This window comes from Nicotiana sylvestris, chromosome 5 (assembly GCF_000393655.2).
Source record: "Nicotiana sylvestris chromosome 5, ASM39365v2, whole genome shotgun sequence".
Classification (NCBI taxonomy): Eukaryota; Viridiplantae; Streptophyta; class Magnoliopsida; order Solanales; family Solanaceae; genus Nicotiana; species Nicotiana sylvestris.
Window position 1 is genome coordinate 182773692 of NC_091061.1, and position 25927 is coordinate 182799618.

The window sequence follows — 25927 nt, forward strand, 5'->3', positions numbered from 1 at the left end:
AATAGTATTAAGTTAGAAAAAACTTACTCGAATCCCATGCTAAATTATGCAAACTTATTATGGTTAAATAATAAATTGAGTTAATATATTCTATTCCTATTAAATAGGGGTATTATCACTTTAGTCCGTGCCAGAAATTATTTATATTTGATAGCCAAAAAAGTGTATAAAATTTATATATATTTTTTCGGTTATTAGTTTTACAGCAGCTATAAAGTATCATTTTTCCTATTAAATATTAGAATTAAGTAATAAATTTTCTTTAATACATACATATTATACATTTATTGGTGTGGCGTGTGCACCGTGTGTGAATAGGCATTTCCGTTAAATATAATACTTCATAGTTTAGGGGAAAAAAATAAAAGAGACTAATAAATGCAAGTAATTGAAGAGGCTCTTTTTTGGAAGTAAAATAAAAATTTCCATAGAATTTGTGCAGTTGATAATGTGTTCAATTTGAATTCAAGTATTTATGAACAGTTCAAATGACATTAGAAATTTTCACATTTTTTCAGTCATTTCCATTTCAATCAAACCAATTGAGTTTGGTTAGAATTAGATAAATCATTTCGGTCTAGCTTTGAATTCAAGTATTTATGAAAAGGATGGTTATGCTTTTCTTTAATTTAAAAAAAATTCATTAACGAGAACAATAAATACATATTCCTCACACGTTTATTCCAAAATGAATGTCATCTTTGTATTTTTAAAAATAATTTAATTTTAAATTTCTTATTTTACTCTTAATGTCCAATTTTTTATTGATAAAGTTATGTAGTACTTTCGCTGCTGGGAAATAGTATGTACCCTATTATAAAAAAATAGTTTAGTTTAGTTTAGTTTATACGATTATGAAAAAAAAAACACAACAAAAAAATCTATAGTTTGTTTTAAATTATAAATTATAATTTTTTTTTGTTTAAATTCCGTTTCTAGTCAAATGTTAATCCTATAAAATGAGGGGACAGAATAGTACTTTCTGTATAAATAAAGGGTGATTTAGTAATACTAACTCACTTTTGTCTTCCTACAGCTTATAAGTATACATAACGACATCAAAGTACAGAACTTTGTCAGAGAATTAGCTTAGCTTCTTGAAAAACAGCTCAATGTCTACCAAGAACTCCACCACCACCACTATCCCACCACAACCACCGTCAGCCGCCGGGAAGCTGAACGGAGAGCCACCAGGTGATCACGAAAGATGTCCGGTGGAGGAGGTGGCGCTGGTAGTTCCAGAAACAGACGACCCCACTTTACCTGTAATGACATTCAGAGCATGGTTTCTTGGACTGACTTCATGCACTCTCTTGATTTTTCTCAACACTTTCTTTATTTACAGAACTCAACCTTTAACTATTTCAGCTATTCTCATGCAAATAGCTGTGCTCCCAATTGGGAAATTCATGGCTGCTACACTTCCTAAAAAGAGTTATACTCTGTTTGGGAGATGGGGTTTTAGTTTGAATCCAGGGCCATTTAATATCAAAGAGCATGTTATTATTACAGTTATGGCCAATTGTGGTGTTTCCATTGGAGGTGGTGATGCTTATTCGATTGGAGCTATTACTGTTATGAAGGCTTATTATAAGCAAAGCTTGAATTTCCTTTGTGCTCTTCTTCTTGTCTTGACCACTCAGGTACATTTCATTTTATTATACTCTTTTACTCGTGCATAACTAGTAAAATTGCTGTCATGTGACCAGGAGGTCGCTGTTCGAGCCGTGGTAATAGCCTTTTGCAGAGATGCAAGATATTCTCCACAAGGTATAGCCTTGTGGTCCGACCCTTCTCCGGACCCGCGCGGGAGCTTAGTGCACGGGGCTGCGTTTTTACTTGTGCATGAGTGTAAATTAAAGACATATATCTATAATCTGAAGTTTGTGGTTAAAGCTCTATTGAATTTTCCTTCTTGAAAGCTTCAGAGTTTGATTTGAGTTTGAGTTGGTCACTAAAAGACAAAAAGGATAAAGGGAAAGCGTTGAAGTTAAGCGTAATATATACATCAAACAGTAGTCTATTTGTCTTGACTCGTTTCAGTCTTTATTCATGTAATCTGAATTTCATGCACTTGGTATGGAGGAAAATGTTTTACTTGGGAAAATAATTTCTGGATAATTTTCCAGCATTTCGGTTGGTTTTAAATGTATACGACGTATATTAACCGTAAAAATTGGAGGATTAGGGTGATGATAGTATTTTGTGATAGTTTAGGGTATTAAAGGTTGTCAATAGTGGCTGATAGTTGAAGTAAGTGATAATGAGTAAGAGTTTGGTATTTGTAAATTGTAATGAAAAATGACTTTCGCCAACCAGCAAGAAATTCATTTTTTTTCCATTTTGATGGAATGTATCTTATGTGGAGATTATTGAGCCGAGGGTCTTCCGGAAAGAGCCTCTCTACCTTCACAAGGTAAGGTTAAGGACTGCGTACATACTAACCTCCTCAGACCCTACTTGTGGGAATACACTGGGCTATGTTGTTGTTGTATCTTCTGTGGAGAAAATATTTTCCACAGTTTGATGTAACCAAACATTGGAAAATAATTTTCTTACCAAAAATATTTTACATGAAAACGTGTTCCGTCACAAATCCAGAAAGTTTGTGTTTCTGATAATATATGTATTTGTGCAGCTAGTGGGGTATGGATGGGCTGGGATGTTGAGGAGATACCTGGTTGATCCTGTGGATATGTGGTGGCCGTCAAACCTTGCTCAAGTCTCCCTATTCAGGTTCCCCTTCTATTTGACCATCGCTTTTGTGCCTATGGCTCTCCTTTTGTTATAAATAATATTCAGTACCATCTCAAATGCAACACAAAGATAGCACTATATATGATGTTTATTTCCTCTAAACACTAAATTTTTAACTTGTTGTGATCTATGTTGCGTGGACTCTCCAAAAATGTTGCTGCACCCTTGTCGGATCCTCCAAAAATACACTAGTTTTGGAGGATCCGACATGCACTTGGCGATATTTTTGCAAAGTCCGAGCAACATAGGTCTTGATCAAATCTGACTTCTTTCATTTCTATTCTACTGGATGGGAAATGCTTGAATGAATCTTATTTAGGTTTTCTGATCAGTCGCTATGGCACAAGTACATTTGGCTGATATCGATTTATGCACCCTTTTAACAATCTAGTGGAGATAATACATAACATAGCACAAATAACTGCATACCATGGTTATCAGTGAAGGTGAAAAGTAGCAGCCAAGAATATACGATGTTTTTCAATTTCGATGATGTCTGATGAGAATTCTCACCGCAATATCTGTAAATATAGTATAAATTGAAAGATCTCTTATGGGAGATACTGCTGGTGATTCACTGAACAGTTTAAAACAAGTTACCAAATTGCACAATGTTATATTATCAGCTCTTTGTGATCTGTTTTGTGCTTTTTATATATATGACTTCCTCATAACAGGGCACTTCACGAGAAGGAACAAAAAACAAGAGGCTTGACAAGGATGAAGTTTTTCCTTGTATTTATGGCTGCAAGCTTTGCATATTATGCCTTCCCAGGCTATCTATTTCCAATTTTGACCTTCTTCTCATGGGTTTGTTGGGCGTGGCCACGTAGTATCACAGCTCAGCAAATTGGCTCTGGATACCATGGCCTTGGAGTGGGTGCTTTTACTCTCGATTGGGCTGGTATATCAGCATATCATGGCAGTCCGTTAGTGACACCATGGACCTCGATTCTTAATGTTGGCATTGGATTTATCATGTTCATATACATCATTATTCCTCTATGTTACTGGAAGTACAACACTTTTGATGCCCGGAAGTTTCCTATCTTTTCAAATCAGCTGTTCACATCTAGCGGCCACAAATATGATACCACTAAGATCTTGACCCCACAATTTGATCTCAACATTGCTGCTTATGAAAGTTACAGCAAGCTCTACCTCAGTCCTTTATTTGCTCTCTCAATTGGATCGGGATTCGCAAGGTTTACAGCAACCCTCACACATGTTGCACTATTTCATGGCAGGTTGGCCTCTCATAAAGCTTTATATACATTCATCTTGTCATTTTTATTCTTTATGTGTCTTACTTTTCCTTTTAGTCTGTTTCAAAAAGAATGCCTCTTTCTATATTTGGTAACTCTTTAACTCCCACATTCCACATAGCATATTTAAGACCACAAGATTCAAGAGCATTTTGGTATATTACACACATCTTTAGTTTAAGACCACAAGATTTAAAAGTCTTCCTTACTTTTCTTAAACTTCATGCCTGCTCACTAAGACACAAAATAAAACGAAGGGAGTAATACTTAGAAAGTTGAAGTTATCTTCGGCTGTCTGACTCCAGGGTTTGTCTCTTAATCTTGAAGATGAAATGAGATTCATTGCTTAGTTGCATGCTTTGTTGAAGTTCCTAGATGTCGGTACCACCGTAGTAGGGCTAACTAAGATTGAATGGATATGCATTATGTTAAATACTAATACCACTATACACCCTTATAAAAAAAAACTAATACCGCTAGACAGGTCTAGGATAGTGTCAGTTATTGTACGCCTGCAAATATAAAAAAAAAAAAAGAAGAGTAAAATTGCTTAAGTTTGGTGTGTAGAGCAATTTAAGTGGTAAGACATTTTTAAGAGTGAAACAGCTCTAATGAATGTGGTGTTAACAATCTGCCATGATTTTACCTTGGCCAGTGATATCTGGAAGCAAAGTAGATCTGCTGTGAAGAATGTCAAATTGGACATCCATGCAAAATTGATGAAGAGTTACAAGCAAGTTCCTCAGTGGTGGTACCTCGTATTATTGTTCGGTAGCATAGCCCTTTCACTTCTGATGTGTTTTGTGTGGAAAGAAGATGTGCAGCTGCCATGGTGGGGTATGCTGTTTGCGTTTGGTCTTGCTTGGATTGTTACTCTCCCTATAGGAGTCATTCAAGCGACTACCAACCAGGTGAAAGCTTAGTTTCTTGAATGTTAAAGTGCTATTCCAATCTTGACCCTATAGGAGTTCAATTCAGTGACGTACTTGTAATTTCAACGCAGCAACCTGGATATGACATAATTGCACAGTTCATAATTGGTTACATCCTCCCAGGAAAACCAATTGCAAACTTGATTTTCAAAATCTATGGCCGGATCAGTACCATTCATGCTCTCTCCTTTTTAGCCGATCTTAAACTTGGTCACTACATGAAAATTCCACCACGATGCATGTATACAGCTCAGGTTAGTACATTGTTTCTCTGCTTTGAACGATTCAAACTAACATGTTTGCAAGGATATCCTAGTTTCCACTTCATTCTTCTTGATTTCCTTTCATCCAGCTTGTGGGGACACTAGTTGCTGGAACAGTCAACCTTGCAGTGGCATGGTGGATGCTAGGAAGCATCGAGAACATTTGTGATGTTGAGGCTCTTCATCCTGACAGCCCATGGACCTGTCCAAAATTCCGAGTCACATTTGATGCTTCTGTCATATGGGGTCTAATTGGACCACAGCGATTGTTTGGTCCTGGAGGATTATATAGGAACTTGGTATGGTTATTCCTCATTGGTGCAGTGCTGCCGGTGCCTGTTTGGGTGCTAAGCAAAGTCTTCCCTGAAAAGAAATGGATCCCATTGATCAACATACCAGTTATATCTTATGGTTTTGCCGGAATGCCACCAGCCACGCCAACCAATATCGCTAGCTGGCTCATTACCGGAATGATATTCAACTATTTTGTATTCAAATACCGAAAAGAATGGTGGCAGAAATACAACTATGTTCTGTCAGCTGCCCTTGATGCTGGAACAGCTTTTATGGGTGTTTTATTGTTCTTTGCTTTGCAAAATGAGGGCAAGAATTTGAAATGGTGGGGAACTGAGTTAGACCATTGTCCCTTGGCAACTTGCCCTACAGCCCCTGGAATTGTAGTGGCAGGATGTCCAGTTTTCAAGTAGCCCACAAGAAGAAGAATTTATCTTTTGAATATTATTAGACAAGTTTAGTCTTAAACTAAGTCTAAGCTGGTGTAAGTTATTTATAACAAGCATTGATGTAATTTTGAGTAACTGATAGCTTTGCGCTGTAAATGATTTGATTTTCAATCATTAAGCAATTCAATGAGTTTCCTCCTTCTCAATTGCTAATATTTTTCAACTAATATACAGTTAGACATCTCTATAACAACACTTCACTATGAAAGCTATGTTTTTTCCGGAACTAGATTTCATTTTCTGTTAACAATAATTTGCTATAACATCCAAAAATATCCAGAACAGACGAGGCTGTTATAGAGAGGTTTGACTGTATACTCCTATTTTGTTTTGAATGCAAGTGTTGGACTCCAATCCAGCGAAACATAAGCTTTGTAGATTATTGGCTCTAGTTTTCTCCTATATATTTGGTTGTTTAGTGATAGATATTGCTTCTATATAGGACTAATATAATTGTGTTGTAACAAAAGGGTATTATTCCTTCCAAAACACCGATAAATGTTGCACCTGTATTTCGTATAGTATTTCACTCATTTCATCTTGCATATATCAGTAGACTTGTGTACATGATCGAACTGATTGATTTGTATTCCATGTCTGAAATGAGATATATAACTTCTTTAATCCAAATTAACTACTGCTAAATGAATCTAACAATCAGTGATCTGCATGACAATTACAACAACAACAACCCAGTATAATCTGCATGACAATTACGTTCAATTAAATTGAACGAAAACGAACTCTAGTTCTCACACAACTTTGAAAATTGTTCTCAGAAGTACAAGAAAATAGGTTTCACCGAGGAAATGAAGCACATTTCTTTTTTTAGAAAAATAAATGTTTTTTTTATTACATTGGAGGATTGAGAAGGGAAAGAGGGAAAAAGGATAGTGGGAATTAAACCAGACACTTATTGTATGACTTCAAAGTCAAAAGGGGTCTACTCATTGGATGTTGGAACTGAAAAAAGGGCAAATAAGGACTAAGTGCTTACAGGTAAATTGACCGACCGAACCACGGTAGAGAATTTGATGTTCACAACATTTCCTCTACCGCGTCTTTCTTTTCCCTTGTTTCTTGAGTGGCCATGAGCTAGGCCTGACTTCTAATAATTTGTCACCAGATTTAACTTAATAAAAGACTTATCATCCAGACAGGTGTTATGGAAATTCACCTCTGTATGGACTTGTAAAGTACCACTGTCACATATTTGGACAGGAATCGATTAGTTGAACCAAGTGCAACCACAGACGGTGTACTCCTGCCTTTCTGCATGTAGAGGTGGTTAAGTACCACATGCTGAGGCCTCGAGAGAGGTGGAATTTCCATGTGAGATGACGGTACGTTGAGTAAAGTCATCTGTAGATGAGGCGGAACTAAAGGTGGCTCCTTGGCGTAGTCCTCTGCTCCAAGTTGCAAGTTACTGTAGCTGGAATCTGGGGACTGAGGAGGTTCAAACCCAGAAATGCTTTCAATATCTTCTGGAACATAATCCTGCATCATGCATCAAAAAGCACAAGCTTATGTCAGTTTAGTTTTTAATCAGCCACAACCTTTGTCAACTTGTGACTTTTCAAAGCGAAGGAATCAATTGGCACCAGGAACTAAAAGACTTGAACACATTCCTCTTCTCATAGAGAGAGAGTATACTGTGCTCATTAGGACCGTATCAAGAACATAGTCCAATGAAAGTTTGTAACCCAAAATGAGCAATAGAAAGTATTTAAACGCTAATATGCACATACTATGAACAAATGGCAACACTTCTTTTACCTTTTAACAATCATCTAATCTTACTAAGTATTTTTTTTTTTTTTTTAATATGGCAGAATGCTTGACATTTTTCTATACTCATGTTATTTTATATAGTTTTCACAAATTTCAAGTACTCAATTATCTCAACTAATCATATTTAAACTTGACGTGATATTTTCTACATCAAACTAACTTTTCGCTTACTACTTCCATTACTTCTTCTCTGCTAGATATAAACTATTTATAAAGTACACAAGTCAAATTTAGCATCTTAAAAGTTCGGTAGCATATTCTTTTCTGCAACCATTTTGAATAACAACAGGTTTGGCGGTGGGATACAGGTACTAAAGTAGGATGCCTATGAGACATTCATAAGCCCAATTTCAAGCAGCAGCAACACGGTATTTGCTCTCTTTTTCCTTTATTTTTTTTTCTCTATAACTGGTACAATAATAAGTCAATAACTACATATCGATAATAAAGTAGTTAGGTTGACAATATGAATATATACCTATGTCACTCAATTTGAGTCAAGTTTCATTCTAATACTCATATAAGAATTCTATAAAACTAGAGATCTCTAAATCTTAAACTCACCCCTATGATAACATAGAACTCTCTAAACAAAAAAGACTCCTAGCAAAGCACATAAGGGTGTAGCCTAGTAAATTTGAGAACCAAAGAGCGCTCAGGTTCAAATCCCAACGGAAACAAAAACACTAGGTGATTTCTTCCCATTTGTCTAAGCCTTGGTGGACAGAGTTAATTGATACATGTACTGGTAGGAGGTAGCAGGTACCTTGTGGAATTAGTTGAGGTGCACGCAAGCTAGCCCGTACACCGTGGTTATTGAAAAAATGACTCCAAGCAAACCATTGGGTCAAATGTAAGTGTAAGAACACGGCTAAACCTAAATCCCAACTGTTTGGTATCGCATATATGGATCTTTGGTTTGTTTGAGAAAAGTAATGGTTTTATGTACATGTGAGCACAAAGCTTGTGCCAAAAATTACAAACGGATTCAGTTCCTTTACATTGCTGAAAGGAAGGTGATGAAATCTAAAATCCTATCTACTGAGTTGGCATCTTCTAGTCTGCACCAAAAAGCCAAAAAAGACAGGCATCTATGTTTCAGTATATGAATGTTTTCGTATTTGCTTTCAAAACATCATTGATCTTTTGCTTTCGTTGTGTTCAACTCTTTGCTAAGTCCCCATGACTTTCAAGAAACTATATGTCGTGTCTGTGGAGGTTAAAGGCAGCAAAATAATATGCAGACAGTACATTAAATTTATTGATGGCTGAATCTTGTATGCTTCTGATGAGAAGTGGAATAAATGATTTTTTACAAAATGAAAAAGATCAGATGTTTGGAAATTTTGGTTGCATGAAGCACGATTGGCAGTGCTGTGAATATACAGCTGGGGAGAAAAGGAGGAAAATAGTAAAAGTATTCCCACAGCCCATTCCTTAATACTTCTGTATATATATCATTTCCTCCAAAAGGAAAAAAAAAAGTCATTGAGATAGAGAGAGATCATTTCCATTAGAACGGATCGTCGAGTTACAGTCTACTTTTTCGGTTTTTCACCAAACACTCCACACTGAAAGACTACACTATGGCCGTATTTACTAAGACGGGTAGAGATAGCTCTTCCATAGTTTCTGTAATCGTAAGAACAGCTGGTCCCTCACTATAAGTCTATAACATCATCCTCTAAGCAACATGACAGCATACCAATAGGTATATAATAAGACAATTTTTTTCAGTGTAGATAATGAGGTCTACCTTAAATTAACCATAAACTTTCTTCTATCACTCTCGATGGCTACAGGGAGCAGGGTTCAAGAAAACCTTTACCTATTTTTTTCTCTACCGTCGATTTGCTTTGACAAAAACAGAAACATCTTCAGGTATATCATCTCAAGGGCTCTCACGTTTCACAGTTTGTGGTGCATTGACACCACTATATAACAACACTTTCCTGTTAAAGTTAAGGCTTTATCTCAGAAAAAAGCTAGATTCAGCAGGTCTGACTATTTGGACCAAAACACTTTACAATCTATATCCACGTAACTTTTGAACAAGCCATGGATCCATATGAAACGTGGAGACTAATATCTTACATGAGCACTAAGTACTGTGTTCATCATGAGATTATCATAGAGCAAAAAAATCAAGACTGTAGAGACTCCCATAGTTGTAAGCTCAACTCTCTAATAGTGTTCACAAGCCAAAACTTCATTTCAGAAACTAATATCTTACATGAGCACTAAGTACACATAACAAATCAAGATTATACTCTTCTTGGTTTGACAGGGTAGTTAATCTGACTCATCTTTTATATTCACATAGGCGATTAAAGCAAAACCCTTCACAATCAATCTCAAAGGCCCGCACAAAGTTCTTAAATTTTGAGAGTGTATCTTATATAAATGTCTGTGTGTATTGGCTAAGTCCTTATCAGACGTCCCCTTTCCTTCTATTCTTGCTTTGGTCCTTGTAATAGGAAATACAATAGAAACTAGCTTGGAATTCAATAGAAAACATGAGAGGATATGAAATGTAATAATTTTGAGATGACAAATGCACCTTCACATCCAAAATGTTGTAAGTATTCCCTACTTCATCCTGGACGCATGGCAAGTCAGGGGAACACCTCCATTGTCCATCAACTATAAACCTATACTGATAAACTCCAGAAGGAAGCACCTTCAAAATGGTGAAATCTTTCCCAGATCTTTGCAAAGGGTTCCTGAGAAAAAGAATTTTAATTTGCCGAGTCAGCTTGCAATCTAAGCCCAAGAAGTTGAGGATTTTGTCTTTTTCGATGTAGAGCATGGATGAAGAATATCAAGCTTACAACCTTGACTTCCAATTATCCCATGATCCCTCCACGGAAACTTCTTTGCCGTCATGTGTCCACGATATCAGTGTGGGAACTCCTTGCTCATCATTCAAATCGTCGTACCCTGAGGTGGTTTGCATCCATGAAGGGTTTGGGATGTGAACCTCCTCAGGTCTTTGTAAAGGGACCACTGGCATCTGGGGCAAAACATTTTCAAAATAAACAAATTCACATATGATCCCTCTAAAAGGAGAACCTAAACTATAAGAAAATCAACATCCAGCACCAATTTCTGAGGAGGAAACACAACAGACATAGATGTAGCCTTGGTTGCCAGGTAGCTGAAAATGCTAGCTAGTGCTTAACAAGTGGTTAATGCAGTTCCATGAATCCATTATAGCCAAAAGAATTAATCTTTCTACATTTTTCAATCATCAAAGGGAGCCTTGGCGTAACTGGTAAAGTTGCTGCCATGTGACCAGGAGTTTGAGCCGTGGAAACAATCTTTTGCAGAAGTGCAGGGTAAAGCTGCATAGGGCGGATCTATGTGGTTGACTTGGGGTGCCACGCCACCCGTTCACTCAGGTAAAATTGTATGTATGTACTGGTATTTTACATAAAAAGAGTTATATAAATAAAGCTTGGCACCCAATGTCACAACTTAACTTAGGTGCCATGGTTAAACTTATAACTCCCCAGCCCTAGGATGCAAGATCGAATCCCATCAGATTCCAAAGCCTTTCCTTTATCCGTGTCGTTTCATATCCCTTTTCTTTGTTTTCTTTTTGCTCCTTTTCTTAACTTCTTTTTATTTCTTTATCTTTCTAATTTGTTTGGATATGATTTTAATTATTCTCTTTTTACCCATCTAATCTAATGTTATTCCTTGGTTCCAGTTCTTTTTTTTTTTTTTTTTTGGCAATGATGGTATCAATAGACATAATATTAGTCTAGCTATATGGGGATTAAATGGGTGTATTTGCCATTTTTTTAATCACATAATTCAATATAATTTAAATTGAGAGAATTATATCAAATTGGGAAAAAATTATTTAATTTGGCGATCACAAAAATCTTGGAAATCAAAATAAATTTAAAATGGATCAAATTAGCTAAGTGGAATTAATTCAAAACGGATCGAACCAGATAAATGTACTCCTAATTCCATTCCCTTCATTAATGGTAAGTTTGCATTAAAAATTATGGCACCCGCAGTTATCAAATCCTAGATCCGCCTTTGCCTTTCCCGGACACGGCACGTAGCGAGAGCTTAGTGCACCGGGCTGCCCTTCACATTTTTCAATCATCCTCAAGGAGGAGAATCCCCCCCGATAAATATAAAAGGTAGCACTTCCCAATTTTCAGACAATCTGCATATTACTGTAAAACTCTTCAATTCAATTTCTGAAAAAGCAAATTCCATTATGCAACAGATGTTTTACGAGGAACAATAGATATTCCAAAAACAAACCATAAGCATATTGTTATTCAAAGTTATGACCTCTTTTCAGATCTAACCATTTTAATTTCATATTACAAATCTGTCCACCCTAAATCTACATCATTCCACCATTTCCACACAAAAAGATGAAAACTTAACATCAATACAAACAACCCAAATTGGGCAAGAACTAACCTGAGGTCGAAACATCAACGGCGATTGAGAAGCCCTGGGACTTGAAGGTGGAGAGTGACCCGCAATCAATTCACCATCCATTATATTTTCTTGCACCACTGCAACACCCGAACCCGAACCCGAACCCGAACCCTCAAACCCAGATTGGCTATTCTCACTAACTTCTTCTCTTCCATTAACATTCCCCATTATTAAAGTTTGTATTTTTAACACAAACCCAGAAAAAAGGAACCTACTTGGAATCTACAAAAAGAGATTCCTTTGTGTAAACAAAACAAAAAAAACAAAAAAGTAGTACTAGTATGTAACTATATATAAACATGTTCACCCACTATTTTATTAATGACATCATAACTTTGACATTATTACTGCTTATAGTTATAAAAAAAATAAGATTATTATTATTGAGAATCAGAGGAGAGAAGAAAAATGATATTTTATGCAATCCAATGAGTTTGGAACTATGTTTCAGCATAATAGTACTAATAATGACATCAAAAACAATAATGATCTGTGCACATTTAAGTGATACTATTAGTATGAATAAATACTTTAAAATATAGTTGTAATTATTACTAATAATGATGCTGAAAACTGTAATATATTAGTACTACTATTTATTGTTACTCCTTCCTTTGATCTTTGCGCATATAAGAAATAATACTTAAAAATTACGCCACCATAATTATTTAATAAATAATTCTGAAAGTTAAAAAGAATATATCAGTATTATATCAACAAAATTGAAAACACATATATAGATATTTATGAAAAATTTCTTACAAACAGTAGTATTTCTTTTTTTGACAGAGTGGTGGCCCAATGCTGTGTTGGTTTCGGGGGGGGGGGGGGTAGGGTATGGCCAAAGTCATAAGGTCACATCATTTGCGTACTCGCTTCTTATTTTATTGGTGTAAATTCTCCATTTCTTCGAAATTTTTCTTTTATTGGATTACCAAACGTGTAATAGTAGCATGTTTAGCCAAACTTCTCTAAATCGAAAAATATATTTTTTTCTTTAAATTTGAAGTGTTTGGCCAAGTTTTTAGAGGGAAAAAAGTATTTTTGGATAAATATAGAAGTAGTTTTGGAGAAATAGAAAAAAGTAATTTATCTCCAAAAATATTTTTGAGAAAAATACACTTAGAAGCAGTTTTTAAAAGTTTGATCAAACACTAATTGTTGCTCATAAGTGCTTTTTAAGTAAATTAGTCAAACACAAACTGTTTCTCATCAAAAGTATTTTTGAAAAAAAAAATACTTCTCAAAATAAGCTGATTTTTGTAGTTTGGCCAGTCAGGCTATAAGAAACATTATTACTGCTTATAGTAAAAAATAAGAATTAAGATTATTTTGTTCCCGTTTAGATTGGCTTAATTTAAGTGCTTTTAAGTCAAAATAACTTTTAAGCCGTTTTGTAGTGTTTGAATAATGTTAAAAAGTGCTTTTAAGCACTTATTATTAAGCTAAAATGATAAAAATAAGCCAAACGCCAAAAGTTAAAATTCTTAAAATAAGCTCGTCCAAACGGGCTATTTATTATTATTGAGAAACAAAGGAGAGAAGAAAAATGTATTTATGAGATTAGATTAGATTGAGTGCTGATGAGTGAAGTGAGGGAAAACAGGAGGAAAAAAAAGAAGGAAAAAACAGAAAAGAAGGGGGGGGGGGGGGAATGATATTTTATGCCATCCAATGAGTTTGGAACTATGTTGCAGCATAATAATAGTACTAATAATGATACCAAAAACCATAATGATGTGTGCACATTTAAGTGATACTATTAGTATGAAAAATTACTTTAAAATATAGTTGTAATTATTACTAATAATGATGCTGAAAACTATAATATATAGTACTAATTTTATTACTACTCCTTCCTTTGATCTGTGCACATATAAGAAAAAATACTTAAGAATATGTAGAAATTACGCCACCATTTTATTTGATTAAAATGTTGAAAGTTAAAAAGAATATATCAGTGTCATATCAAAATTATTGAAAACACATAAATATTTATTAGGGGTGTCAAAAGGGCGGATTGAGCCGATTTTGGTAGGTCAAAACGGGTTGAGTCAATAATTGGACGAAACCAAATGACCCGCCCAAAAATTACTTAGGCTAAGATGAGTTGGGTCAAGATAACTAAAATTTGGATCATAGCATAGCCCGTCCAACTCTTATCAAGCTTTACTCAATATGTGTTATTTTCTTATGAATTGTATAATTACTAAATAAGAATTTTTTCTTTTGTTAGGGTTATATATAACATATCAAACAAAAAAAATTATTTTTAAGATATTTTGGTAAAGTTATTCATGGATTAATTTGGACTAAAAGTCAATCCAATTTTAAATGGGTTAAAATAAATTGAATCAAAATGAACTGACATCAATAAATAGGCGGGTCAATAATAACCTGGAAAGGGTCATTTGTGCCGGGGCCAAGGTTGATATAAAAAAGTTCTTACAAACAGTAGTATTTTTTATTTTTTTTTAACAGTGGTGGGCCAAAAGTCATAAGGTCACATCATTTGTGTACTCACTTTTTTATTTTTTTGGGGGTAAATTCTCCGTTTCTTCGAATTTTTGCTTTTATTGTATTAAAAATCATACATCTAAGAGACTTTTCCACTACTCAAAGGTTAGTTCAATCACTTATTTCTAGGTTCCAATGATTGATTTCATGAATAACGTGAAAATTGGTTCTCTACAATAATGAATTGTGAAAGCCCTTCTTCAATGGAGATTAAGAGCATGTTTGATCAAACTTTTCGCTTATTTTTCAAATCATAGAATAAACTTGTTTTAAAAACAAAGATGTTTGGCAAGCTTTTGGTAACATATTCGCTAATATGGAGAAAAGTTCATAAAACATTCTATTGCCCCTCCGTCTTAAAATATAGGAGAGAAATTAAAAAAAAATCAGATTTACAATTGGTCATTTAAAAATAGTCATACTTTCAAAAGTAATTAACATTTAACCATTTTTCACGTAAAGATAAATCTGAACGAAAACATTATTCAAAATCATAAAAAATACTCCAGTATAGGGGCGGGCGTACCTTGTCTCGGACACCGCTTGGTCGAAAATGTTTACTAAATAGTATATGAATATCTAGTTGATATGCTAAGATAAGACAAATAAAAAAAGCGACATTGCTTTAATGCAGAAGCTCCTAGCTCACTTGGTAAGGCGTTGCAATCCTGTTATGGAGATCAGGAGTTCGATTCCTTGTAGCTGCGTGTGTTGTTAGTTCTAGAAAAAATTTCCCCCATATATTGTATGCTAAAAGGATAAAAATCGAGATATTGAACCCTTGAGGCCTTGACCATTTTTTTGGGAATTAAATCTTTCATTTAGCAGGGAAATATTTACAAGTAATTCAAAACCCTTACATATGATCCTGCTTTCCTATGTTTCACCCCTCCCTACTTTTCTATTTTTTACACATTGCCTACCTATTACATTGGGTACCAGTCTAGACTATGTAGGATTTTTTCTATATGTCTATTACTTCGACAGTGAATCTCCTGTATAATTAGCTTGCATATTATCTCCCGCCCTTTTGCCTTGGCTTGGAAAATTCAAGCATTCCTTCCTTGCCACACATAGTACACAGTTGCTGCTAACACCATTTTGTATAGTTCTGCTGCTGCGTTTTTCCTCTTAGTCCGCACCTCAGCCCATCTTAGCTCCTCATCCCATCCATGTACTGATCTTTTAATCCCTTTCCATACTAACAGTTTACTCCATAATGCATTTGCATATGAGCATTCAAAAAACAGATGCTGAATGGTTTCATTAGCTTGTTTGCATAGGACACAATCTTGGTCAACTTGTACTCTCCATCTCTGTAGCCTGTCTCTTGTGTATAGTTTGCCATGTGGTGCCATAGTTAATACAAAAATCCACTTGGGGCATCCTATGTTGTGACAAATAACTCTTCTCCAACTTACTCAGTTAAATCTTCCTCGCAGTCTGTGATATATGCTTTTGATCGAACATTTGTTCATCTTTATGATATAATCATAGCTGAATCCTGCATCCATAAGTGTCTTCTTTGCTTTCATGATCTTACTCGCCATCCAAGATGTTTGCTTCAGTTGAATTTCCCATATGTGTCTATCTTTGATATAGTGACTATGCATCCATTGTATCCACAACTTCTTCTTTTTTTTGCAAAGATTCCAGTATTGTTTGCATATGGAAGCTTTGTTCCAGATGGTTATGTTCATGATATTAAATCCCCCAGGTGACTTGGGTAGGCGGACTTTCTCCCATGCCAATTGAGCCTTTTTTGAAACAATGTCTTCTCTTGTCCACAAGAAACTTCTGCAAATTGCTTCAATGAGCTTAGTGATCTTTTTAGGGAGCACAAAGATTTGTGTCCAATAAGTTTGAATAGAGAATAACACACTCTTTATCAGTTGAATCCTTCCAGCATAAGATAGAAATTTGACAGTCCATGAGGTTATTCTGCCCACTATTTTATCAATCAGAGGTTGACATTGTGCTATGGATATTCTCTTTGAGCTTAGTGGAGCACCTAGGTATCTTACTGGCAGTTCTCCTCTCTGAATTCTTAGAAATTCTAGGATTTCATCTTGTGCAGCTTGTGTGACCCCTCCAAAGAATATGAAACTTTTGTTTTTGTTAATCACTAGACCAGAAACTTTTGAGAACTCCATAAAACAACGGAACAATAACTTGATTGATCCTATATCACCCCTGCAAAATAATAAAAGATCATCAACAAAATCAAATTGCAAGATTTGCATCTTTGCACACTTGGGATGATAGTTGAAGTCTGGGATCTGATTCAATGTCTTTAAGTTTCTTGTTAAGTATTCCATTGCCAGCACAAACAGGAATGGAGACATTGGATCCCCTTGTCTCAACCCCTTCCTAGCTTCAAAAGGCTTTGTCAATGCTCCATTAATCATAATTGTATATGTGACAGTTTCCATACAAGTCATGATCCATCTTACAAATTGTTCTGGGAAGGCTAAAGCATTCAACACCTGCTCCATGAAAGCCCATTCAATTGAGTCATAAGGTTTTTGCATATCCAATTTCATCATACATGTAGGTGATACCCCTTTCCTTCCATATCCTTTCACTAGTTCATGGCTAAGGATGATGTTATCTGTGATTACTCTGCCAGGGACAAATGCAGATTGTGTACTGTCAATCAGTGTATCCGTAACTCATTGCAACCTCTTAGTTAAGGCCTTAGAGATCACTTCGTATAATACTGTACAACAGGAGATAGGTCTATACTCTTTGATACTAGCAGGATTCCTGACTTGAGGCCTTGACCATTAGTTAAGGGCAAAGTTACAACTATATCACTAATTTCCTATAATATTAGGGCCATATTAAATAATTTTTAAGTGAATATGGAAAAAGTACTATTTAGTATTAATTCTAACGAGAATGTATTACATTAAAAAAACGAAATTTGTCTAGTAGAATAGTAACAATATACTTAATTGCGTTTTATTTATATATCACAGATGGTATTTTTAATTTTTTAGATGATATCATTATAACATTTGGTTCATTTGATCACATCTTTAAATGTCGATACTGCTTACACAAAATCTTGCGTACGCCCCTGCAGTATAAGTATATTGGAACTCCAGTATATTCCAGTATAATGTACTAGAGTTCCAGTATAATATACTGGTCCAGCATAATATACTGAATATTGGAGCATCCTGCTCTAATCTCTAGTATATTATACTAGAACTTTCTGCGCGTTGGAGTTCCAGCATAATATGTTGCTAGTTCATACACATGTGCAACGATTTGCAGTATATTATGCTGGAACTTTCCGTGTTGCAGTAAAATAATGGTTATTTTTCAATGACTTTGCAAACGCTGGCTATTTTTGAATGACCAATCCGAAAATTGGCTAGCCCGTGCTATTTTAACAAAATCTACTGCTAATTCTTTTAGTCACTAAAAGTATGGTTACATGAACGTAAAACTTACCCATACGGGTATTTACATCAAACGAATATATGCATAATTTGTGTTTGTATATAGATTTGTATAATGTACTGGAGTTCGAATTTTTTACATGTGAACTTCCAGCATAATATATTGGAGTTCCAACATAATATACTGGAGTTCCAACATAATATGTTGGAAGTTCATACACAGGTGCTCCAATCTCCAATATATTATGCTGGAACTTTCCGTGTGCTGGACTTCCATCATAATATGCTGGAAGTTCATATACAGTTGCACCAATCACCAGTATATTATGCTGAAACTTTCCGCGTTGGAGCAAAATAGTGGTTATTTTTTAATGATTTTACAAACACTGGCTGTTTTTCAATTACCGATCCGAAAACTGACTAGCCCTTACTATTTTTAAATTTTGGTGGATGGAAATTAACTTTGAAAAGAGAAGGAGATGCAACAGAATCCTTGATGTTTTATGGGTGGTTTGGTTGCACGTCTCTTTCAATAATTGAGTGCTTTTTTGGGTAATGAAACGGCAACAATTGTCATAGAATTTGGAGATGTCGTTATCTAATGTTGGTGGCCCAAAAAAACAAATAACATTGGTCCATAATTTGCCACAGAACTTATTATGTTACTTGTCTGATCAGCCCAAAATCATTTGCTCCCTAAGTTTTACTTCTTAGCGTCTAACATTTTCCCTTTCACTACACCTCCTTTCTGTGTGTCCAATTAGCAAAGGGATACATAATGGAATGGTTGTAATCCATTTACTATTAACTAGATTGGCTCGAGTTCTAGAAATTGTAAACAGGACACATTTTATCATAGTCGGCTTAATATGAGTCAGTCGGATCAATAAGTCACGATTATGGAACGTTAAGCTAACAAAAAGTTTATCAACATGAGGAAAATCCAAATTGATACAAGTGAAATTTTTGTAGATTCATAGGAATAGTCTAGTGATCAATACTTAATGCTTTACCTTGACTTTCAAGTTCATTTTATGGTATTTCGGATCATGCAACACAAGTTTATGTTTATATCCATTTTTGCGCGTGTATTAGTACGTGTTGATCTTGTAGAATTTTTTTGACAGACTCCTATTGTCCTGGAATTTTATAGGTCCACATAAAACGGCCCACTGACCAATACTCATTGCTTCACCATGAATTTCCAATTTATTTTATAGCGCTTCGAGGTCATGCAATATGAATTTATGATTATATCTATTTTTTTTTGTAATTAATCACTTTTATATTAAACACCGATAAAACTGTACAAAGCCATAGTATCACTTACACAACTAGCTATCTCATTACAACTCTATCGCCTATGTAATATGAAATCTATACACTCAAACAAAAATATAACTATGAACTAATCTCTAATGCCAGTAGTAGCTCTAATGTTGCATATGTATGCTACTTCACGTGCAATAGCATTCCAATCTCTAGCCCTTTTCTCAAAGATCCTCAGATTTCTCTCAATCCATATGGCATGTGATATTTCTGCATATACCATTCAGAATATCTGTGCTCTTTTGGACTTGCCTTTAGCATGCTGCATGCTGCATACTCCATTCAAGATGTTGCTCCTAGGAATGTGTAGTTTGATATTCATGTCGCATCCATTGCATGATCTTCCTCCACATGTTCTTGGTATATTCACAGTTAACAGACAGATGCTTCCTGTTTTCATCATGATTATGGCATAATGCGCACTGCGTATCCACTATCATTGCCCATTTTGCAGCCTATCGGTGGTGAGAATCCCTCCATGTAGTAACATCCACATGGTAAATTGTGCTTTAGGCCTCGCAATGTTCTGAAACATTAAACATTTCCACATCACTCGAGGTATTTGTCCCAGCAGTTGCAGATATATGTGCCTAATCATACTAGTTTCATGGTTGTTCATCTGCACCTGACTCCAATCTGCTCTAGCATTAAAAATTTGTTCGATCATCCAGTAGGCTTGTTGATTATATCTACGTTTTCATATGTATTAGTATATGCTGATTTTGTAGAATTTTTTATGGACTCTAATTGGCTTTCATAAGTCTATAGAAAAGGGTCTAGTGACTAGTACTCACCGCTTCGCCATGACTTTCGGGTTCATTTTTTGATGTTTTGGAGTCATGCAACACGAATTTATAATTATATCTACTTTTTCGTGTGTATTAGCACTATTGATTTTGTAAAAGTTTTTTATGGACTCCGATTGACCTGAAATCTGTAGGTCCATAGGGAACGACCTAGTGACCAATCCTCATTGCAGCGCGATGACATTCGAGGTCATTTTATAGTGTCTCATGGTCATGCAAAATGAATTTGTGATTATATCTATTTTTCGTATGTATTAGTACATGCTAATTTTGTAGAATTTTTTTGATGGACTCCGATTCCTGATGTTTCGTAGGTCTATAGAAAACGGCCTAGTGACCAATATTCATCGCTTCCCCATGACATTCGAGTTCATTTTATAGTGTTTCATGGTCATGCAACACGAATTTATAATTAAATATATTTTTCCATATGTATTACTACATGCTGATTTTATAGAATTTTTTTGACGGACTCCTAGTGGCCTGGAATTTAGTAGGTCTATAGAAAACGTCATGGTGATCAATATTTATCGCTTCACCATGACTTTAGAGTTTATTTCTTGGTATTTTCTGGTCATGCAATATTAATTTTTAATTATATATATATATATATATATATATATATATATATATATATATTTTGTGTACTAGTACATTCTGATTTATTTGAATTTTTTTGACAGACTCCGATTAGCCTAAATTTTTATAGGTTCATAGAAAACGGCCTAGTGACTAATACCCATTGCTTCGTCATGACTTGTGGGCCCATCATAAACGACCTAATGAACAATAGTTATTGCTTCTCTATGACTGTTTCACGTTTTTTGGCATTTTAGGTACATAAAATAGGAATTCAACACGATTCACGTCATCTTCAAGAATTTGGGCGACCAACCCCGACTCGCCTATTTTTTTGTTCCTATCAGAAATGACATAATAAATAATAGTCATTGTATTTTCATAACCATTACTCATTTTTGGCGTTTTAGAGTCATAAAACAGGAATTCAGCACGAGTTCTAATTTTTACATGTGCTAATATCTACGCCATATTCACGAATTCGGACGACCGGCCCCGAATCGCATAAAGTTTTATGTGCCCATCATAAACAACCTGATTGAACAATAGTAGTTGCTTATCCATTACCGTTCCTTTTTTTTTTTTTTTTTTGCGTTTTAGGGCCATAAAATAGAAATAAGACATGAATTCAACACGATTTTTGATTTTCATGTGCTATTGTTCCTTAGGTCATTTTTATGGGTCGCTAACTTGTTAGGCGGTTCGGGTCCAGTGTCCTGGGCCACACGGAAGGCGTGGGCTATTGCACACGAGAATATGAGAATCATATGGAATTCCAGTTTTATGGCCCTAAAATGCCAAAATACGGGGAACAGTCATGGTGGGGCGATGACTATTGTTTCTTAGAATATTTTCGATGGTCCGAAAAACATTCAGGCGGTCCGGGTTCGGTGGACCGAGCCCATACAGAAGGCGTGAGCTATAGCACACGAAAATCTGAGAACCAAACTGAATTCCTGTTTTATAGCCCTATAATGCTAAAAATTGAGGAACAATCATGGCGGGACGATGAGTAATTCTCCTTAGGTCATTTTTGATGGGACATTAAAATTTTAGTAGGTCTGAGTCCGGGCTTCCGGACCTAGGTGGAAGGCATGGGATATATCACATAAAATCTGGGAATCGGGCCAAATTCCTATTTTATGGTCCTAAAATACCTAAAAACGAGGAACGATCATGGTGGTATAGTGACTAATGTTCCTTAGGTCGTCTTTTATGAGCCGAATTTTTTTTAGGCGGTACAGGTCCAGGCGCCCCATCCCACGCGGAAGATATGAGCTACATCATATGAAAATTCGAGAATCGGGTGAATTTTCAATTTTATGACCCTAAAATACCAAAAAACTTAGGAACGATCATCGCGGGGTGGAGACTAATGTTCCTTAGGTCGTTTTTGATGGTCAGAAAATTTTTAGGCGGTTCGGATCCGGGCGCCTAAACCCACGCCGAAGGCGTGTGCTATAGCACTCGAAAATTCGAGAATTGGGCGGAATTCCTGTTTTATGACTCTAAAATGCCAAAACACGAGGAATGGTCATGGAGGTGTCACACCTCCTTTTTACCTACACCCCCAGAGGGTAGTATAAGGAGTTTTTTCCAACTTAAAGTGGCAATCGAAACGAGATTATTTATTTATTAACTTCAGAGTCGCCACTTGGGATAATTTTATGGTGTCCCAAGTCACCAGTTCAAATCCCGAATCGAGAAAAAGATTGACTCTGTTTTATAGTCTGCGAACACAGAAATCTGGGTAAGGAATTCTGTTAACCCGGGAGAAGGTGTTAGGCATTCCCGGATTTCGTGGTTCTAGCACGGTCGCTCAACTGTTATAATTGGCCTATTATCTGATTCTAATACATGTTTTAACCTAGGGTACAATTTTAACTTTATAACCGCTTTAATTAGTTATTTTTTAGAAGAAAGATTCAACGTCATCTAAAACACGTCTTAAACCATGTCACACAAATGCACCCGCGGTCCACGACACATTTTATCTAACGTTTTTGAGATTTGGATTTGGGTAACATAAATGCACACCCGAATTTTAGCAATTACCAATCACAACTACGTCACGGGAACCGTACCCGTAGCCATGATAATTTATTGTAACGCGCCTAAAGCAAGCTACGATGTTTATGATTTTCTTAAAACTAATTTGAGATTATCGCGAGGCTATTGAATTATGGATCTGCATAATAAAGTATTTTGAAGATATTGAATCCGCTAATTTTAGATCATACATTGAACATTTACGGATTATGGAAGAAATGGGTTAGCCCTCATTATGTATTTTAATCTAAGAGCCCAGGCAAATTTAAAGCCACTAACAATGCTATCAACCAAATTCAAACCTATGTCCAACCCAAATTATTCATCCATGTATACTTAACTAACTAATGAAATAAAAAAAAATTCAACTAAAATCATGGACGACTAACATGAAACAAAATTATATCATCGAGCAACATATGAGCTGAACGTGGAAGTTACACTACAGATGCCTACATAATACTTTCTTCTAACAATCAATATTCTAACAATCAGTACACACAAATTCAAGGAGGAGAAATCTGCCAAATTTACTTTTAATAGACCAAAAATAGTACTAATTACAAGAAATAATAGTAATCATGGCCAATTTAATCTTAACTCAAAAATCCATGGGGACTTATTTAGAATTTAGGGATAACCTTAAATAAAATGATATGAAATGCAAGAAGCTGTTCAACTGAGATGAATAGAAAATGAAATCGGCTTTTATAAGAAAGATTTTGCTAACTAAAGACAAAAAGTAAAAAAAAGAACGTCATAAATTTTTTACCAATTACAGAGAAGGAAGAAAGAACCTTTATGCGGAGAACTTTGCCGGAATCCACGGACCTCCAAACTCGCTAGCTCGGCGAAGCAAAAGGAAAAACGCCTCTAGTTACTGTTTTTCGTGTGTTTATCGGAGCTTCTGACCGGTCTTCATGGAGTCTCACCAGTTTTCACGGTGTTTCCGGCGATTTTATGGCTCGTCCACTGCTTGGATTGGGGTGAAGACGATAGAATTCAGGGGGTGGGGTCGTTGGTTTGGGTCGATGTAGAGAGCTGGGTCGTTTGGAAAAGACGACGCGTGGGGAGGGGGTCCCTTTGTCTGCGGCTGTCAACCTTTTTCAGATGCCTCTTTCTTAGGCGTATTTTTTAGGTGCCTTTCTTTGTGTCAAGTCATTAGGGTTTTTTATTTACTTTTTGTTCCAAAGAAGAGTTTAGAAGAGTCCCTAAAATTAGCTTAATGAGTATTGAATATTGAGCTTAAGAAATGGGTTAGGAACTTAGGCCTTTATGACTACCTATGTTTAAAATTAGCTTATTAACTAAAAGTATTATCAAAAATATTAATTAGCTCTACTTAAGTAAAACTAATTATTAAAATAAGACTGACCATTAAAACAAAACTATTTTTTTGGTATATTTTTCAAAATTAAAAATGACTACAAAATATTTAATGAACCTATTTTTTGTAATTTTCGTTTTCTTGTAATAAAATAAAAGTAAAAGAGTAAAAATGAGTTGAAATAGCTATATTCGGCCTAAATTAAATATTTACGTGCTAAAATATGAACAATCTTGAGGAGGGTCAAAAATCACATGTCTAGTGACCTGGCTTATGCAGAAGGCGTGGGCTAGCATACAAAAATCTGAGAATCGGGCGGAATTCAAGTTTTATGGCCCTAAAACGTCAAAAATCGAGAAACGGTCATAACATAGCAGTGACTATTGTTCCTTAAGTCATTTTTGATGGTCCAATTTTTTTTACGTTTTCCAGGTCAGGTGGCCCATGCCCAGGTAGAAGGCGTGTGCCATAACACACGGAAATTTGAGAATCGCGCGGAATTTTCGTTTTATGGCCCTAAAATATCAAAGAACGAGAGATGGTCATGGCGGAGCAGTGAATAATATTCCTAAAGTTATTTTGGATGGGCTCGCAAAATTTTTGTCGGTCCGGGTGTGGGCGCCCAGACCCACGAGGAACGAAGTAAGGCGTGAGCTATATCACATGAAAATCTGAGACTTGGGCAGAATCTAATTTTATGCCCCTAAAACGCAAAAAAAAATGAGGAACGGTCATGGCGGAGCGTTGACTATTATTTCTTAGGATCTTTTTGATGGGCAGTCAAAATTTTAGGAAGTCCAGGTTTGGTGGCGCGGGCCCACGCGGAAGGCGTGGGCTATAACATATAAAAATCTGGGAATGAGGCGGAATTCAAGTTTATTGCCCTAAAACACCAAAAAAAAGAGGAACGATCATGGTGGGGCGGTGTCTATTGTTCCTCAGATCATTTTTTATGTTCCGAATAAATTTTCGGCTGTCCAGATCCGATGGTCGGGTCCTCGCAGAAGGCGTGGGTTATAATAAATAAAAATTTGAGAAATTAATGTTTTGTAGCCCTAAAAGCCAAAAAAAGAGGAACGGTCATGGCGGGGCAGTGACTAATGTTCCTTAGGTATTTTTTGATGAGCCAGCAAAATTTTAGCGGTCTGTGTCCGGCGCCGAACCCACGCGGAAGGCATGGGCTATATCACATAAAAATCTTGGAATCGGGCGAAATACCCGTTTTATAGTTGTAAAACACCAAAAAACGAGGAACAGTCATGGCGGCGCGATGACTAATGTTCCTTAAGTTATTTTTGATGGGCCACCAAAATTTTAGGCAGTACAGGTCTGGAGGACCGGGCCCATACGAAAGGCGTGGTCTATAGCACATTAAAATAAGAGAATCGGACGAAATTTCAGTTTTATGGCTTTAAAACTTCAAAACATGATGAATGGTCATGGCAGGTCGGTGACTATTGTTTCTTATGTTATTTTTGATGGTCAAGAAAAATTTAGTCGGTTCGGGTCCGGTGCCCTAGGCCCATGCATAAGGCGTGGACTATAGCGCACGGAAATTTGGAAATCGGGTGAATTCCCATTTTATGGCTCTAAAATGCCAAAAAACGAGGAACCGTTATGGCGGTGCAGTGACTAATGTTCCTTAAGTCGTTTTGACGAGCCGACATAATTTTAGGCGCAGTGCTA

The 25927-nt window shown here is 35.9% G+C and overlaps 3 protein-coding genes and 1 long non-coding RNA gene across 4 annotated transcripts; 1 reads left to right on the forward strand and 3 right to left on the reverse strand.

The window, feature by feature from the left end:
- The first annotated feature begins 1076 nt into the window (after positions 1 to 1076).
- LOC104223823 (oligopeptide transporter 3) lies at positions 1077 to 6106 on the forward strand. The gene is made up of 6 exons (XM_009775325.2): positions 1077 to 1643; positions 2639 to 2736; positions 3435 to 4004; positions 4678 to 4933; positions 5026 to 5208; positions 5307 to 6106. The coding sequence occupies exons 1-6, from the start codon at positions 1113 to 1115 to the stop codon at positions 5922 to 5924; spliced, it is 2256 nt and encodes a 751-aa protein (XP_009773627.1). The 5' UTR covers positions 1077 to 1112; the 3' UTR covers positions 5925 to 6106.
- A 557-nt stretch (positions 6107 to 6663) lies between these two features.
- Positions 6664 to 12654, reverse strand: LOC104223822 (SNF1-related protein kinase regulatory subunit beta-2). Its single transcript, XM_009775324.2, has 4 exons — positions 12204 to 12654; positions 10586 to 10764; positions 10312 to 10474; positions 6664 to 7457 (listed from the first exon to the last, which is right to left on the reverse strand). The coding sequence occupies exons 1-4, from the start codon at positions 12390 to 12392 to the stop codon at positions 7134 to 7136; spliced, it is 855 nt and encodes a 284-aa protein (XP_009773626.1). The 5' UTR covers positions 12393 to 12654; the 3' UTR covers positions 6664 to 7133.
- A 3136-nt stretch (positions 12655 to 15790) lies between these two features.
- LOC138869757 (uncharacterized) lies at positions 15791 to 16099 on the reverse strand. Its single transcript, XM_070147419.1, has one exon. It carries the CDS (start codon positions 16097 to 16099, stop codon positions 15791 to 15793), a length of 309 nt encoding a protein of 102 aa, XP_070003520.1.
- Positions 16100 to 19399: 3300 nt separating this feature from the next.
- Positions 19400 to 24026, reverse strand: LOC138868217 (uncharacterized). Its single transcript, XR_011400009.1, has 2 exons — positions 23712 to 24026; positions 19400 to 20006 (listed from the first exon to the last, which is right to left on the reverse strand). It is a non-coding gene; the product is annotated as an uncharacterized lncRNA (long non-coding RNA).
- Between the last annotated feature and the right edge of the window lie 1901 nt (positions 24027 to 25927).